At 40.9% G+C, this 13825-nt stretch overlaps 2 protein-coding genes across 2 annotated transcripts; one reads left to right on the forward strand and one right to left on the reverse strand.

Moving 5' to 3' along the window:
- Positions 1-1145: 1145 nt before the first annotated feature.
- On the forward strand, positions 1146-3379 carry NUDT15 (nudix hydrolase 15). The gene is made up of 3 exons (XM_010728819.3): positions 1146-1445; positions 1534-1724; positions 1881-3379. Exons 1-3 carry the CDS (start codon positions 1294-1296, stop codon positions 2024-2026), a joined length of 489 nt encoding a protein of 162 aa, XP_010727121.1. The 5' UTR covers positions 1146-1293; the 3' UTR covers positions 2027-3379.
- A 2774-nt stretch (positions 3380-6153) lies between these two features.
- MED4 (mediator complex subunit 4) lies at positions 6154-12459 on the reverse strand. Its single transcript, XM_031552027.1, has 7 exons — positions 12349-12459; positions 11887-12057; positions 11444-11501; positions 10369-10455; positions 8867-8998; positions 6770-6987; positions 6154-6627 (listed from the first exon to the last, which is right to left on the reverse strand). The coding sequence occupies exons 2-6, from the start codon at positions 12010-12012 to the stop codon at positions 6815-6817; spliced, it is 576 nt and encodes a 191-aa protein (XP_031407887.1). The 5' UTR covers positions 12013-12057; positions 12349-12459; the 3' UTR covers positions 6154-6627; positions 6770-6814.
- Positions 12460-13825: the final 1366 nt, after the last annotated feature.

Raw genomic sequence — 13825 nt, forward strand, 5'->3', positions numbered from 1 at the left:
GGTACATTTTCAAAACAGGACAAAATACTGTTTTGAATACAGGACAAAATTTTAAAGTCCTGAAAAAGAATAATACTTCATATCCTTTTTGTGATCAGTGGGCTGGTGAAAGGGAAAATCACAGCCACTGACAAATTTTAGTTATTTATATGGAATATATGAGCCGGCAGTGTGCCCCTGTGGTCAAGAAGACCAACGGTATCCTGGGGTGCATTGAAAAGGATGCGGTCAGCAGGTCGAGAAAAGCCACCCTCCCCCTCTACTCTCTGCCCTGCTGAGGCCGTGTCTGGGCTCTCCGTTCAAGGACAGGGAACTTACAGAAAGTGTCCAGCAGAGGGCTACAAAGATGATGAAGGACCTGGAGCATCTTCCTTAAAAGAAAGGCTGATAGACCTGGTAGACTGGAGAAGACTGAGAGGGAATCTTATCAATGCTTAATATGCTAACGGGTGGTAGTCAAGTGGATGGGGCCAGGCTCTTTTCCTTGGTGCCTAGCAACAGGACAAGGGGCAACGGGCACAAACTGGCACACTGTAAGTTCCATACAAACATAGTTAAGTGTTTTACTTTCAACTTACAAAGCACTAGAACAGGCTGTCCAGAGAGTTGTGGGACCTCCTTCTCCAGACAAATTCCAAACCCCCTTGGACACCTTCCTGTCTGACCTGGTACAGGGAACCTGTTCTACTAGGGAGCTGGACTGGAGGATCTCCAGAGGTCCCTTCTAACCCCTACAATTATGTAGTATTTGAGTTTTCTTCAATGCCAATCATTCTATAATTAAAAGAAACATGAAAAATGAAGAAAAAATGTTTGTTAACACAGATTTCCATTTGTTTTTCCATTTTACCCTTAAAGAATTTCCATTCTGCTTCTTGATTTCTGCATAACTGTGGTTGCGGGTTTTCTTTTGAACGATTTCTAAGTGATTTCACCTAGCTGAAACCACCAGCTGACACAGTAAGAACCACTCCACTCCATACAGATCTGCAGATCAACTGGAACCCTGTATCCCATGGCACGGAGTCGTATCTAGGTGGCATATTCCTGTTTGAAGCCAGCTTTCGTTTCGTGGTTAACTCGTTGCTTTTTACACGAGTTAAGGCTGCTGTGCTACTACCGCTATCAACCGCATAACGTCCTGTGAGCATTCTCCCCCTGGCGGCGGGCGGGAAGAGCGCCTGAGGCGAGGCCACGCCTCTCCACAAGACGCCGCTATGCGCATGCGCAGCCGCCGCACTACCACAGCCACCCCGGCAGCGGAGGCACCTTCGCGCACACCTCGCGGCTGCCATGGGCGAAGCGACGCGGCCCCAGCGCCCCGGGATCGGCGTAGGGGTGGTGGTCACCAGCCCCGCGCACCCCAACTGCGTCCTGCTGGGCAAGAGGAAAGGCTCGATGGGAGCCGGCACGTACCAGCTCCCCGGAGGCCACCTAGAGTTCGGGTAGGAGCCCCAGCCCCCCGGGCGGCGCGGACAGCCAGCCGCCCGCCGTGGGACCGCAGCCCTCCTCACGCTCCCGATCCGCCCGCAGGGAGAGCCTGGCGGAGTGCGCCGCCAGAGAGACGCTGGAGGAGGCGGCGCTGCGCCTGCGCAACGTGCGCTTCGCTTCCGCTGTCAACGCCGTGTGCGCCGCCGCGCACTACCATTACGTCACCGTCCTCATGAAGGGCGAAGCCGAGCCGGGGGAGGAGCCGCGCAACTGCGAGCCCGACAAGAACGAGGGTGAGGGCGGGAGGGGCGGGGCTGCAGCGCTGGACGTTGAGCAACCGCTGGCTTAACGTTGAGCGTGAGTACGGTGTTGGCAGCTTCTGTGCAAGCAGCATCCGTACAGGTTTGGAGAGGCGTTATGGTCACAATGTTTATTTTTTATTTTTTCAGGTTGGGAGTGGGTTAAATGGGATGAGTTTCCACCAGCAGAGCACCTCTTCTGGGGCCTGCGGTGCCTGAGGGAACAAGGTTACAACCCTTTTACAGAAGACCTGGATCACCTGAAGGGGTACACGGGGAGCCATCAGCTGGCATGAAGCCTGGTGGTGTGACAGCCCAAAGGACCGACCTGCTTCTGTGGTGCAGAAGTCAAAAGGACGTTTCGTGTTAGCTTTGCCCAGGTCTGAACTGCAGTTATCAACATGTCACATGCTGCAGTGCTTTCACCTGAGTTGTCGTGCATCCAGGAGGTACACAAGGCTGCCTTCCAAGCAACTGCAAACATCTTCCGTAGCTGTTAATGATTAATGTTTTCCTTTAGGCATACTGTTTTATCTGGGGAATCTTTATACAGATGAGATGCCCTGTGGAAGTAAATGAGAAGCTCACTTCAAGTTTACACTTGAAACAGCTGTAACAGCATGCCCAAGGGAAAATGATTTGTTTAAGCAACGGTCCTGGTTTCTTCATAAAGCTGTTTTGTATATCATGCTGTTTTCCTGCAGGTATACATCTAACCTGGTCTAGTGTTAAATGTGGAGGTCAGCAGCCCTACCTGCAGCAGGGGGGTTGGATCTTGATGATCTCTGAGCTCCCTTCCAAGCCAAGCCGTTCTACAATTCTATGATTTTGGACCAATCTTTAAATTTAGCCTTGTTTCATAGCTCCAGTTGAGATGCTTTCAGCATTTCTATGAAACAAAAGTCCAGTTTTCCACAGAATGTCATGTTCTCCTACGTTATACTTGGAAATCAGTATTACAAACATTAAAAGATTGTTGCAGAGAATGAAAATTCTCTGACCCTTTTTGCCACCCCCTTTTCACCTACCTTCTGTTTGCAGTAGAACTTGTTTACAGAAGAACTTCAGATCTCAGTTAATTATCATTTCTGACCATGTTATTGAACCCTAAGAGGTTAATGTCAAAGCACCTACAGTCCTCTGCTGGGTTGACAGAACTAACACAGTGAAGAAAGACTCATTTATAGGTGTGTAGCTCTATGTCAGGCAGCTGCACTTGCTGGCTTAGGAAGGCTGTCAGTATTAAACAGCACAGATAGGTGTTCATCCTTTACAGCTACTATGACTTGATTAACATCTTAATTTTCTGCATGGGGTGACCCAATAATTGAATTGGTAGCAAATGAGATCATAGAACATATATACAAAAATGATGGATTTGTCATTTTTATAGTAACTGTAACCAAAGTTGGCTCTTCTCAGGCTGTAGATATTAACCATAAACCAGGCTGGATTTCAACCATTAATTTTTGGATAGGGACGGATTGTGACTTAAAAAAAAAAATCACATAACTGCCTTATTTTTTTTTTCTCTCCAGGGTTATTTTAAAATACATTTGTTTGTTTTGTTTAACTATACCCATTGTAGAAAATTATCTGAGATGTGTTTATTTTCTTTAAATAAAAGCAGCACAATAGTGGAAGATCAAGATTGTCTGAAATTATGCACTGACTTGGTAATTCCTACATGAGATTGAATAGCTTAAAGTTCTTCCCCACTTTGCATAGAAACATTATTTAATGGTGATGTTTCTTTTTGATGTGAAGCAGGAAGATGATAAAAGGCACAAAGATGTCTCCTAGACAGTTACTGCTCCAAATCCTATGTGCAGCTTTCCCTCATGACAGATTTTCTATGAAGAAAGATTTTGTTAAAAAGCAGTTTTGAAATTGAAGATACCAATGAAAATTCCTTTACTGCTCTACCTTTGTATGAAACCTATTTTTCTATTCAGAAGTGGAGATTTTCTTTCCAAAAGCAACTTCATGTTTATTAATAATTGCTCCGTTCAGCTGTCAACAAAGTGGTTGTAGGAAGAGTTGACAGATGTCCAGCCCATCTGTCTCAATGAATAATTAAAAATATTTAGTAATTCAAACAACTTAGTGGTCTTTTAGATATTGGAAGGCATCTAAGTATTGATGGGAAAACCCAGGTCAGCATACAGTAGTTCGTAGTGCAATAATTGCAGTTACAGTTAATGGTTATATTCACTCCATCTGTTGTAAGCAGACTAGTAGCTACTGAAATGAGGACACAGCATAACCATATGGCAGGGTTACCATTCCCTTCCTAAGTGGATTGATTAAATGACAGTGCATTACTGCAATCAGCTACCAGCAATCTCTGTTCACTTGTTCTGAATGCACCTTGCATTTCTATTTCTAGCGCTCCCAATATCTGATGCTCAACCATTTTTAGTCCTTTTGAACTAAGCAGAAATATCAAAGAGCAAATTAAATATAAAATTAAGTAGGAAAATGCATTCTGTACACACCTAAGCAACTGAATAACAGAACATGCAGTTAAACCTTTGCAAGTTTATGTTAAATTGCTTATAGTAGCCAGCACCTTGGCATACCACTCAGAAAAAAAACCTTCCTGAACAAATAGTTTGAACTATTTACACAATGAAACTATCTAGGATGCATCTTATGTGCCAAGTCTGATTTTATGCACAAGGAGAACTGTCAGAAGAGCTGATTTCTTAAATATATGAAACAGGTAACTTAGGGGTACCTTTTAATCCCTTAGCAGACCATTAAACAATCCAGGAAAGTAAGTGGTTATTTCACAAAACTCTGGCTTCTGTTCCTTTTTTATTTATATCTGGAAACAACCACCCACCTTCTCAGTATTTAAATGAGTGAATCACATGATATTGCCAAATAAGACTTTGGGGTACATTACACTTCTAAGTAATTATTTTTTGTTAGGATGGTTAATTTACGTTGATCCAAATCATAAAACCATAGAATGGCCTGGGTTGAAAAGGACCACAGTGATCATCTCATTTCAACCCCCTGCTATGTGCAGTGTCGCCAACCACCAGACCAGGCTGCCCAGAGCCACATCCAGCCTGGCCCTGAATGCCTCCAGAGATGGTGTCAAATGCACCTGGCCTCTTTTAAAGGGCAAACACTTATCTTAAAAGACAGCTGGAGAGTAGGCATCTAAGAAAAAAAAGCTGATTCTAGCATAAAGATTAAAACACCTATGAATAAGAATTTCTTCTAACTGCAAAATGAAGGTAAAAAAAATCTTAGGAAGTGAAAATTCTCCCAAAAGTGATAGCTGAGACAAAACCAAATTGCCCATATTCTCTTTAAGTGCTTGAACCTAACTGAAGAGGTGATTTTCATTTCTATATCCCTATGGGACTCATATATATACTGGTCATATGGTATCATTACTGTCCCTGCTGAAGGCTTGCCTGAACAAATAAGGAAGGATTCTTGATTTAACAGCTATTTCCTGCACAGAATATTTAAAGTTGAGAGAACTTTGATCTATGTTTCAGGTAGCCTTAACAGTAAGGCAGGGCAGAAACCTGTAACTGGTATAAGTAACAGTTTGCATGAGTAACCCGATCAAATCACAAAAATAAAAGAGTAGCTGTCATCATATGACTCCCTAAGCAAAACAGAGCAAAGAAAGCCAAGAGAAATAACTTTGGAAAGATGAAAGAACACTTACAGCTCAGATAAAAATGCAATTGCTGAAGCAAACAAATGAACAGGTTCAAAGAACTGAAAAAAATTATAGGTGACAAAGACTAAATAATAAGTGAGTCCTTCTGAACTGAAGATAGCTGAATCTGCAGTATGCTCCAAAGCATCTATGGCTCTGGGACCCCTGCTTCAGGGTCTGCAGTCACATTGTGTGTACCTGATAGGCTCAGTTGAAAAGAACAGACTTGCTGACTGCTCAGCTGCTTCCAATACTGACACTGCAAAGGGAAAAAGCCTGGAGAAAAGAAGGCTGCAGGGTGACCTCACTGTAGCTCACTATAAACAGGAGGGGAGTCAACTCTTTACAATGGTAAATAACAGCAGGACAAGGGGAAATGGTTTGAAGTTGAGGGAGGGAAGATTTAGGTTGGATATCAGGAGGAAGTTCTTTACAGAAAGAGTGGTAAAGTGCTGCCCAGAGAAGTTGTGGATGCCCCGTTCCTGGAGGTGTTGAAGGACAGGTTGGTCCTGGGCAGATGGGGAGGTTGGTGGCCCTGCATGTGGCAGGGGGTTGGAGATTCATGATCCAACCCGGGCCATTCTGTAATTCTGTGATTACATATCCCAGTAAAAAAGGAGCACAAACTTCTGAAACTTAATCAGAAATCAAACACACACACTGAGATGAAATGCGCTGACTAATGAACTCACACAACAAACCCAAGATTTACGTTTGCAAAGTGTAGCAAAGTTGCATCAAAGGTGAGTTTATTATATATTACAATAATTACAAACTTTTTTTTTTTAAACACCTTATTGCCATGGTTTTGTTCTCAGAACACACTAGGTGATTAACAACATGCATTTCAGCAGTAACAAAAGAGGTATTAAAATTACAAATTTTATGCCTTATTTCTGTGCCATAGAAAAGGCTGTTTTCAAAAGAGTCAAGTTACTAGCAAACATACAAGGGGATTCCCCTTACACCTTTTGTCCCAGGAACGTTGTCATCTAATATGTATAGTGTGTGATAGTGTGTGTATATATATATATATATATACACACACATATGTATATATACACTATACATATATATATACACACACACACACACACACAAATGCACGCATCTCCTGCAAACATACACATTCACACATTTACATCAGCACAGGAAATCTGACATCTCTCATCCAGCAGAAAGCTCCCAGTCATTTTAGTTGAACATCTAATGGGAAAAAAAAGAATATATATATATATATCAATTGTAAGCTCATGGTTTGAAATTAGCCACTCATATTTTTGAGCTGGCTGTATCTTCTCCCTGCACAGGGCTGCCAGCATAATAAAAGGGACTGTGATTAACCTACCTTCACCACAGGAAAGGTCTACTAGGGATACCGTCCCTCCTGTACCTAGTCTGAGTCACTGCTGCTGCTTGAGGAGTCTGTTGACATCACTTCTACATCATCTTCATTCTCTTTATTGTGTCCCGGGGGCTCCAACATGAAGTCATTACTATGATTAGGAGGTAGCATGTTCATTGACATGTCACTTGACTGCCAAGGATACTGAGGAGCAAGCACATCTGGAAACAAGGGGCATAATCAAGCCATCAGTTTTGTACATCCACAAACTGAATAAGGGAGCTCAAACAACAGTGTAAAAAATTAAAGCAAAATCTTAAAAACATTACTGGCTTTTGGACAGCTAAAAACATCTTGTGATGGAGTCATTCTATCATTATAAAAGCCTATTCTGCCAGAGGCATGTTTATGTAGGTGGCTTAATCTCTCATCAAAAGAAAAATTATTTTCAGAACAGTGTACATTCAAACTGTGTTTTGAAGATGAAAAGCTCTACATGAACTGACTTAACAGTCAAAACCACCAGCAGTTATGAAAATGGTCCCTCTCAGTCACTATGCAAAAAGAGATGAAAACATTACATCAAAAAAGAATAAGTAAGGTAGACACAGGAATTCAGATTGAAGTTCAGTCTGAACTAGGCAGAAACACCTTGATTATCCTTTTTCAAAGAGCAAATACGATACACCAAATGTAAAGGAGAAGACAGTCCTACTACAAAACAAGGGCCATGAGCAGATGTATGTGGGAGACAGGAATGCCTCACAGTGCCCCAGCAGACCAACCCCAGCGGCCTCCTCAGATCTATTTCTCCTCATCTCTTACTTCCAAAGCACTCCCAGTGTGTATTTCTCATGAACCTACATGGGAACTCCTCCCTCCACAGCACTTCCTAGATCTCTTTCCTTTTTGTCCTCAAAACACCTCCCACTTCAAAGCTGCAGCATGCATCCATAATGTCATTTCTGCTCCTTTCCTTCTAATCTCTACTCCTACATATAGAGGCTGGGCAGAGAATGGCTTGAAAGCAGCCCTGAGGAAAAGGATTCGGGGGAATTGATTGATCAAAGATTCAACATGAGCTGGAAATGCACACTTGCAGCCAAAAAGACCAACAATACCCTGAGTTGCACCAAGAAAAGCATGACCAACAGACTGCCCCTCTACTCTGCTCTCATGAGACCCCAGCTGGAATACCGCGTCCATTCTGGAGCCCCCAAACACAAGGACAGGGAGCTGTTGGAGCAGGTCCAGAGGAGGGCCATGAAGATGATCAGAGGGCTGGAGCACCTCCTTTACGAGGACAGGCTGAGAGAACTAGGGCTGTTCAGCCTGGAGAAGAGAAGGCTCTGAGGGGAGCTCATAGCAGCCTTCCAGTACCTGAGGGGAGACTATAGGAAAGCTGGGGAGGGACTTCTTATAAGGGCATGGAGCAACAGGATGAGGGGAAATGGCTTTAAATTGGAAGAGGGTAGATTGAGACTTTATGGAACTACAGCCACAATTCCCTAATACCAGATGAGCACATTCCTGCATTAGCTAGTTGCATAAATCCAACTCACCACCAAATGTGAGGACACAATTTTGCCTTTATACCAGATCTACACTTGCTTTAAGAAGACCTACACTCAAGGCACCGCCTTTCCATCAGTCCTTGCAAATATCTTTTCAGTCCAGAATTTAAAGGAGAGTAGGAGAAGACAATAAATCTCTTTTCTTCTGGACACAGCATTCACAATTCCATTGTTGTCGCGCCCAAGAAGAGTTTGCTTTGGAAACACTTTTTCATATGATTTAATATCAATCAGCTTACAGCATTTTAAAATAAATTAATTGTTGGGTAGCTAAGTGAGTTTTCTTCATATTTACTTTGTTCTAGTGCTTGCAGTATCATTTAACATGAAACAAACAAATAAAAAATAGTTAACAGAAATTAACTTTATTGACTAGTCCTTCACTGCTGGGAACAACATTGGCCATAATTTTCATTCTTTTAATTCTCATTTCCCATGGCTGAGAAACATTTGTAACTACTCTGACTATACAAAGAATAAGAATAATTTAAAAATAAAAAAATAAAAATAGTTGAACTTCTCTTACCTGGCAATCTGCCTGCTGCAAGTGCATCCCCAGGTAAGTGTCCATTAACCCCATTAGTGGATGGGTTGTTCATCTGACCCAGGAGACCACTCCTCATTTCTAGATCTGTAGGATATGGCCTGCGTGGGTCCCCTGTTAATAATAATAGTGATAATAATTAGGAAATATTATCATTTTTTTCTTCTGGTTTCCTGTCTGGATCAAAATGAGCATTACCCTATTCTATTAGAACTGGAGAATTTCCTTGCTCATTCCTACTTACCATAAAAATTACATGATAATAAGTTCAGAACATCTTTGCTCTGCTACTTGACAGCTAAATAATATGGATGGGGGCTGAATGGACTGAAAGTAATTCTGTGGAGAAGGACTTGGGGATACTCACGGATAAAAAATTGAACGTGAGCTGCCAGCACATGGTTGCAGCCCAGAAAGTCAATCATATACTGAGCTGCATCATAAGCAATGTGGCCAGAAGACTGGAGATGGTTCTCCTTCAATTCTCTACCCTTATGAGACTCCAGCTTAAGTACTGTGTTCAGCTCTAGGGCCCTCAGCATTAAGAAAAATAGACAAGGAGCTGTTGGAGCAGGTGTAAAGGAGAGCCACAAGAGGGCTCAGAGAGCTGGAGCATCTCTCCTATGAAGAGGGACTGAGATAGGGGAGGTTGTTTAGACTCAAGAGAGGCTCTGAGGAGACCTAATTACAACCTTTCAATACTTAAAGAAGGCTTATAAAAAAGATGGAGAGTGAGCCTTTTTACAAGGGCATGTAGTGATAGATTTGGATTAGATATAAACTGAATTAGATATAGAAGTAGATTTACATTAGATATAAGCAAGACATTTTTCACTATGAAGGTGGTGAGGCAATGGAATAGGTTGCCCAGAGAGGCTGTAGAAGCCTCATCACTGGAAGTGCTGAAGGTTGGGTCAGATGGGGCTTTGAGCAACCTTGTCTAGTGGAAGCTGACCCTGCAGAGGGGATGATCTTTAAGGTCTCTTACAACCCAAGTCATTCTATGACAAGTACTGGGGAAAAAAAAAAAAATCCTCCATTTTAATTTTGGATAAGAAAGATAGCTCCCAACTGTAACATAATCAATGGAGTCAGACGTAGGGCTTTCACTGTTACCAAAATCATAGGTTACTAAAATCCTATGTACATACATCCTATGTAATATGTGCAGTGAAGGGACACAAACACACAGAAGCCTTCATCATACCTCTGCCTTTTAATTAGGGTCAACATTCAGGAAAAAGAAAAGCAAACTAATGAGAGAAGACCAATCAGTTAACAGAAGTCTGCAGTTTCATAGAGTTCTGCAGGTGCACATGAAGTTTTCTTGGAAATGCTAGATGTAACACCTATAAACATTATACATCTTTAATAAATCAAACTGTCTTTCATTGTGTAAAAACATTCTAAAACCAGATACTGGCTGTGGTTTTTTATTCAAGAAAAAGAATAGGCATAAGAATAGTCATAAACATGATATTTACCTGGTACCCACGTCAGAGGTGCACAAACAGCATTGCTAGCACTGATCCTGTGGGCATATTTAATTATTTCTTCGGATGAAATGGCACCTGAAAGAAGGAAGTAAAGCTACCATATTTAAGAGATTGCATCATCTGATTATTTCCAAACATTGGACGGTTTTTCAAACTGAAAAAAATGAGGAATGTCATTCTGTCAAACATCAAGAGCATGCTTCAAGTGCAATGACTGCTCAGAGACTGCTTGGACTATACAGAACAAGCATCACAGTGAACTCACTTTACAGCCACAAGTTCAGTATGCTTTCAGTGTTAACAGCTCTTTAACCTTTTGAAGAAACACAAACCAGTATCTTCCACAGTGCACTTGATAAGCATATTTTTTTAAGAAAACTTCAGCACTTCTACTACAGAACTTCTGCAGTAATTAAAATCTTCCTTTTTTGTAACTGTATTACCTACAGGTTACCTATAGTAGCCCTTCCTCAAATAAACACACCTATATTAGAGTTACTAGAATCATTATGAAATTCCTTGATTTGTTTAGAAGGAAGTATGGCAAAAACACTACAGACAACTTAAAAATGCCACCTACTAAAAAAGTGAAAAAAATCAAGTTTACCTTGGCAATTGCCACAGCATAGCAGCATTTGATACAAATACAAACATTATCACCAGCTAAAAAGTCTTTTATAAACAATGCTATAATATACATGCACACAAAAACTCTTCCAGGTAATCACACTGAAGTGATTTGCTTTTGTGAGATGTGTAGGCAACCAGATAGACTGTTTCTGGTCCAAAAAGAGCATCCAGAAACTTGAATTCAATTCTAATATTAAAGACATGTCCGCCACAAAAGAAAAAAAGTTATTCCTAAAAATAAAAAAAAATCCCCACATGCTCCATCTTTTCTCTGTTGAAATGGTTTACAGATTCACAACAAAGTCAAAATTTGTTTACACACAAAGCATCTGAAATCTGTGATGACAACCTTAAGAAAAAATTACTAACTTGAGTTCACTTGCAACATTCTTTACAACTGTTTGTATATTACATACAACCATGGATAACTCACCTTTCCTTGCCTTTTCAATTGATTTCAGTTTTTCCTTTGCTTGATAAACAGCTGTGGCCTAATTGTGGAAAGAAAAGAAACAACACTAAACCAAAACTTCAGTACATCCTTCATTTGTATCCTTCCCTATTAAGTCCTCTGTGAAGAAACCCTTACCTGTAACTGCATTTTAAGAGAGAAACTATTCAGGAGACACTTCAAAATAAACAGAAACAAAGTAGATTTTTGAAGAAAATTATCAATACAAAGTAACTGAATGCCATGATAAAGAAGTAGTGTTACTGGGAAAAAAAAAAAAAAGACAACAAATCAAAAAACCCTAAAGCTCTCACAAAGTTTTAAACATTTAAATCTTCTCTGACACAAAACTGCTTTCTCCAAAACGATTTTCCTTTCCCCCTACTAGCAGATGCTCAGAAGCAAAGACATCCTTGTGAACTTACCAGTATGTGCTCCGCTTCTTTCAGTTGCTTCTGCAGCTGCTGAATGTCATTATCTCTCTTTTCTACTACCTTTTCTAAAAGCTGCATTTCATGATGGATTTTCCCCTGATCAACTGCCAACTTCATTAGCTCTTGAAACTCTCCATCTCTCTGAATCAGCAGCTCCAGGATCTATTGGACAAGAGTTTTGTAGAACTTTTAATTAGCTCAAGTAACAACATACCCTCCATCACACTGCAAAAAGCAACTGATACCCACAAGAGTATTATTTCTTGCTCAGCATGCAGAAACAGCCTATGAAGCATGAAATGAACGAACAAGCAACCAAAAACATGAAACCAAGATTGCTTTTTCAGTGATGCCAAAGCTTCGTCATCATAATTAGTCCAAGTACAAAGGGAGAAAATAAGAAGACACAGTGTCTATCTGCACAGAGAATGACAACTAAGAAAGTCAGTTTACCTGGCTCTCTTCTCCTGGTTGTGGAAGCTTCTGGTTTCTTGAAATTGCCAAAATTTCAATTAGTTCCCTGAAAGGAAAACACTATTCATGCAACTTTCTAAGCTATTATTTGTAAATCACATCAAATCTTCCCAACTGAGTATTTATATCATTATTAAAGCATTCATGTACTTGAGTATTTTACAGTTTTATGTAATAGTGTTGACAGGGATTTCACAACTACAATTCTGTAAGTAATTTCATGACTGCAGCATGATTTCATTTTAGTTCTTTGAGCTCATGAAGTGTTCACGTGTACTTGGCCTTAAAAAGAGCTAAGTTCTTGTCCAACTACATTAGACACAAGCAGAAACTGAGAGGGCAAACAGCACAGTTAAATGCACTTGTATCCTATTTATAATCACCTTTGTTCCATGAGAGGATGAAAGTTGAATTGACTATATTATTTTTGTTCTCTATTGCTCCGTATTTTTTTATTTTTCTTTTTATTTACTACAGAGCAAATTTCACACTCAGTTTACAGCAATTAAGTCTATGTGTTCACATACCTGGAGTTTGTTGTAAGGCCACTTCTATAAAAGCAAGTATTTTCACAATGGTGTATCAGCTATGCACAAACGAATACTGAAAAACTAATATTCTGGGGCTAGGTTAAAAGAGCTTCTCAAACAAACCTCTTGATCTTGCTTCCAAGAACACATTTAGTTTTCCACCATTGTGTAGAGCCATCAAGAACCTCAAATGAAACTCACTAAATAAGATCATGCTGCAAAAAGGCTATACATTTTTTTCTATAAATTTGGCAAACATGTTTGGTTTTTCAGGCTATTAACATAAGTTCAGTGCTGCTCATGAGTTAACCACTTATCCAAAGTAGGGTCCTTGGAATGGTGCTGACACACTCTTTAGTCTGATGCAAGCAGTTCAAGAGAGATGTATAACTAATACAGTAGTGGAGCCAGAACCTTAAAACAACAACAGGTTCTTTTCTAAAAGCTTGAAAAAGCCCCTGACCAGTAAAGCTATAAATAGCATCTTGAAACAGGCTGTCCATGGGAGCAATGAAGTCACCATCCCTGAAGGTGCTCAAAAAACATACAGCTGTGGCACTGAGAGACGAGGTTAGTGGGCATGGTAGGGATGGGGTGATGGTTGGACTAGATGATCCTGAAAGGTGAGAAGGGCCCCATAAGTGAAAGTAAAAAGGCAAGAAGGCTTCACAGTGACTGAGAATAAGGGGGGCAAAGGAGAACAGTTATAGTTTACAGAAGCAAGAATGTAGAGCTTGTTAGAAAATAAGGGATGGCAGACACTGTGTCTGGGATAGTGAGGGTGATGAAGGCCATACCGATAAGGTTTGAGAACAGCCCGAGGACATTTGGCAGGGACGTGATTAGATGTCCAGAGGGCAAGAAGAAACTGTCTTGGGGGGGATGCCCCCCGAAAGGTCAGAAATTGACAGCGAGAAAGGTCTTCC

Source organism: Meleagris gallopavo, chromosome 1 (genome assembly GCF_000146605.3).
Source record: "Meleagris gallopavo isolate NT-WF06-2002-E0010 breed Aviagen turkey brand Nicholas breeding stock chromosome 1, Turkey_5.1, whole genome shotgun sequence".
Taxonomy (NCBI): domain Eukaryota; kingdom Metazoa; phylum Chordata; class Aves; order Galliformes; family Phasianidae; genus Meleagris; species Meleagris gallopavo.